This window comes from Cynara cardunculus, unplaced genomic scaffold, assembly GCF_001531365.2.
Source record: "Cynara cardunculus var. scolymus isolate 2C unplaced genomic scaffold, CcrdV1 Un_Scaffold_6589, whole genome shotgun sequence".
Classification (NCBI taxonomy): domain Eukaryota; kingdom Viridiplantae; phylum Streptophyta; class Magnoliopsida; order Asterales; family Asteraceae; genus Cynara; species Cynara cardunculus.
The window spans coordinates 12,896-17,658 of NW_020203051.1; the positions used below are offsets into that span (position 1 = coordinate 12,896).

A 4,763-nucleotide genomic window follows, 5' to 3' on the forward strand; every position below is an offset into this window, starting at 1 on the left:
ATTTTATAAACCATAAAGAAAAAGTACAGCACAACAGCCAATTTCCAGACCACTACCAACAAAAACAAAACAAACGACTTGGAAAAACCCCATACCAAGCCACCAGAAGCCAAAACAAACAAAGCCCAACCGACTCAAACAAACAACTAAAAATAAAGAAAAGGAGCTTAAAAAGCACAAAAGCTCCCCAAACCCAGCAAGAACCCATAAATCAACCAGTATTGCCCACCAATCGTTTCTCCAACCAAGCCACACGAATTTCAAGAGTCTGAACAATGGCTTGAATAATCTGCATGGCATTCCGACGATCCCCAGTAAAAAGTCTTCGATTCCGTTCCTGCCAAATGAAATAGACCGAAGCCGCTACCGCAAGTTTCTGCTTTAACCGCTTTGAACGATGATTAGAATCCGAAAGAGCTTCGAAAATTTGATCCCACACATAAGGCATAGTAGTCAAATCAACAATACGCAAGACGTTGCCCCAGACTTCACGAGCAAAAGTACACTGGAAAAATAAATGTGCATGGCTATCCACACTCTGACCACAAAGCGAACACTCTAGGCCAGGAGGTTCATCCTTCCAAAGTAAACGGTCTTGAGTAGGAAGACGCCGCTGGCATGCAAGCCATAAACAAAAAGCATGTTTAGGAATATGACCAGAAAACCACACCGATTTATACCAAGGTACAACCGGATAAGAACCATCCAACGATGCCCAAGCATTTCTAACTTCAAATCTCGAACAAGAAGTAAAATCATCCCCCAAAGAACATGATCCCGTAGCGAATCATTTAATAAAGGCAAGGGAGAAGAATTAAGCACATCAAACCTGGCACACCAATCATTAGGCTAAACTCCATTCAAACGCATGACAAGCTCACGAACCGTAGTAGCAGGAGAAAGACCACAAGAATAGATGAACCGATAAGTCATAAAAGCCGAAAGAGGACCACAAGGAAGCCAAGAATCCTCCCAAGCATTAGTATCCCTACCATCACCAATTTGAGACACAAAGTACTGTCGCAAATGAAGTCTTATGTCTAATAGTTTATGGAAAACCCACGACCAAGTAGAATTTTTCCGTACCAACCAGAAGTGATTGGTTCTAAGATTATGACTATAAATCCACCGAACCCACAAAGAATTATGATGGCGAACAATATCCCAAACATGTTTAGCAAGTAAAGCCCTGTTCCAAATCGCCAACCGTTTAATACCAAGACCCCCCGATTCTAGAGGACGACACACCACATCCCACGATAAACGACACCGCCCACGAGGATCATCCCTTGGTGCCCATAAAAAATTCTGGAAGATCGATTCAATATCATGAATTACACCCGACGGAAATAGGAAAACAGATAGCCAATGCAATTGAAGCGATTGTAAGACCGCTATAATAAGTTGCCTACCTTCTCCGAACGAGAGAAACTTAGACTTCCAATTAAAAATACGACCTTTAACCTTAGCAAGCAAAGGTCTATAGTCACTAATTTTCAAACGAGCATGAGATAATGGCACTCATCTTTATTAAATGGGCCTAATTCTCCGTACGGAGTGTAATTGGTTCACAATGACACTAAATGGGCCATATTTGGTTTGTTCAAACCTTCATGGTTATCATGGGCTTATTTCTCCTATTCGATACTACTGAAAGGGGAAAGATCCCTAGGCAATTTTATAAAGGCAATAAAAGCAGAACCGTTACAAAGCTAATCAKCAAGAAAAMCTACGRCAACTTTGACTTACAAACCAAGCCATAAGAAGCCAAAAATGACAAAGAGAAGTACACCAAAGCATAAAATTAAAGCAAGCCGAAGAATAAACGGCGAAACAAACCCACAAAATCCCAAACCGAGAAACCACTCCACCCACAAAATCACATAGCAATAGTAATCTTCAGCTTCTTCCTAGTCTTCCAAGCCATACGTTGAAGAATCTATATCTTGATCTCCGCAACAACTCTGTCCCCTGTATGATTGAAGTTATCAAAGAACTTCCTGTTTCTTTGCCTCCATATATGGTAAACCGTGGCCGATATACCAAGTTTTTGAACAGTAGACCAAGATTTCCATCGTCGAGCTAAACCCCTGTTTAGAATATCCTCCCAATTGTTCAAACAGTTCGTTAACCCCACCTCCTTTTTAATGATTTCCCAAATACTACTTGAGTAATTGCATTCGAAAAATAAGTGATTGTGCGTTTCAATCACTGATTTACAGAACACACATTTCAAATCCGGCGGTTCATGCTTCCACTGACTGATGCGATCTTGAGTTGGTAATTTATTTTGACAAGCCATCCACATGCAAAGAGCATGTTTAGGTATGTATGCATTATTCCATACCAGCTTGTACCAATGCACAATCGGCCATACTTCTTGAACAGTTTGCCATGCCACTTTGACCTCAAAATTTCCCCGAGAAAGTTTAGCATCAAGCCATCTAACCGTATCCTCCATTTGGTTGGGAGAAGGTATCATAATACTTTGCAGTTGAGGGTATTGTTGAATCCAATCCACCGGCCAAGTAGTGCCAAAACGTTGCATTACATCAGAAACCATTGAGTTATTACAAAAGCCATGACCATTTAAGAATCTATAAGACAGTAACTGAATAAGGGGCCCAAATTCACTCCACGTATCTTCCAAGGCATGCGTAGATAAACCATTTCCCACATTGTAGATAAAGAATCTCCTGTAGTGAGGACGTAAGTCTAATAGGCTCCGGAGAATCCACGACCATTCATTCCTCTTCTTGATAACCCAAAAGTTTCGGCCCCGAATACAATGAGACAGAATCCAAGAGACCCACATGGTATTTCTGCGAGTCAGAATATCYCAAATATGTTTGAAAAGTAAGCACCGATTCCAAATCGCTAGTCTTTTCATACCAAGACCCCCATTTTTAATAGGCAAACAAACCCTATCCCAAGCAACTTGACATTTTCCCAACTGACCCTCTGCTTTATTCCATAAAAAGTTACGAAACAGCTGCTCTATTTCATGGATTTTGGTTGTCGGTACTAGAAATACCGACATCCAATAGGTTTGCATAGAATGAAGAACAGAAAGGATAAGTTGTCGTCTTCCTCCATAAGAAAGGAATTTGTTCTTCCAATTCAAAAGTCGAGATTTAAGCTTTAGTACAAGGGGATTAAAATCACGTACCTTCAATCGAACTGGGGATAGAGGAACTCCCAGGTAACGAATAGGGAACACCCCCGGCCGAAAAGGTAAGCTATTACAAATAAGATTTTGAACCTCCAACCCAACATTCCCGAAAAACACTTCACTTTTTTCCAGACTCGGAGACAAACCTGTTCGTTCTTCAAATAATTGGAGAGCACGCTTGATAACTTCCATCGAGGTAGTATCACCCCGAGAAAAAATAAACAAATCATTCGCAAAGCATAAATGGGTCAACTTCATCTCAGCACATCCTTGATGGTACACAAAATTTGCCTCCTCCTCAATACATTTTGAAAGAAGCATCGAAAGACCTTCCATAACCACATTAAACAAGTAAGGAGATAAAGGATCCCCTTGTCGGAGGCCCCGCTTACCAAGAAAGAAACCCTCCGGTTGTCCATTAACACATATGGAGAAAGAAGGCGAAGTGATTAGAGTCTTTATCCAGTTAATTATAACTGGATGAAAACCCATTCCCTTTAGCATCTCTAACAGAAATTGCCAGTCAACTGTATCATAGGCTTTTCGAATGTCAATCTTAAACGCACATTTTGGTTCCCCTTCAGATTTTTGATAACCAACAACAAGTTCATGCGCCATTAAAATATTATCCGTGATCTGACGCCCAGAGATGAACGCAGATTGGGCCTTGCTAATAAGAACATCCAGAGAGCCTTTTATCCGTTCAGCAATAATTTTACTGATACATTTCAGCAACACATTACAACAGGCAATGGGCCGATAATCAGTAACACATGAAGCATTAGGAACCTTCGGGACGAGACAAAGTAGAGTATGGTTCAGCTGAAATTCCAAAGTTAGTCTAACTAGTTGTTAATACGACTAGTTGAGGTAGAACGTGTCTTAAGTGTCCTTAATGGATCCATGTACACTTATTGGGTATATTGAGCCTATTTAGTTATAATCGAGTCATTTGGATTAAAATGACGTTAAATGGATCATAATTAATCTGATTAGACCGTAGTAGGGTAATAGGCCCATTTATCCATAAGGATTTTACTGAAAGGGGAAATATCCCCAGGCAATTTTATAAAGACAATAAAAGCAGGACCGTTACAAGCAAATCAGCAAGAAAAACTACAGCAACTTTGACTTACAAACCAAGCCATAAGAAGCCAAAAATGACAAAGAGGAGTACACCAAAGCATAAAAATAACGCAAGCCGAAGAATAAACGGCGAAACAAACCCACAAAAGCTCAAACCGAGAAACTACACCACTCACAAAATCACATAGCATTAGTAATCTTCTGCCTCTTCCTAGTCTTCCAAGCCATACGTTGAAGAATCTGCATCTTGATCTCCGCAACAACTTTGTCCCCAGTATGATTGAAGTTATCAAAGAACTTTCTGTTTCTTTCCCTCCATATGTGGTGAACCGTGGCCGATATACCAAGTTTTTGAACAGTAGACCAAGATTTCCATCGTTGAGCTAAACCCCTGTTTAGAATATCCTCCCAATTGTTCAAACAGTTCGGTAACCCTACTTCCTTTTTAATGACTTCCCAAATACTACTTGAGTAATTGCATTCGAAAAATAAGTGATTGTGCGTT

At 40.3% G+C, this 4,763-nt stretch overlaps 1 protein-coding gene across 1 annotated transcript; it reads right to left on the minus strand.

The window, feature by feature from the left end:
• Positions 1-211: 211 nt before the first annotated feature.
• LOC112504710 lies at positions 212-3,790 on the minus strand. The gene is made up of 4 exons (XM_025108651.1): positions 2,348-3,790; positions 923-1,017; positions 703-829; positions 212-613 (listed from the first exon to the last, which is right to left on the minus strand). Exons 1-4 carry the CDS (start codon positions 3,788-3,790, stop codon positions 212-214), a joined length of 2,067 nt encoding a protein of 688 aa, XP_024964419.1.
• Positions 3,791-4,763: the final 973 nt, after the last annotated feature.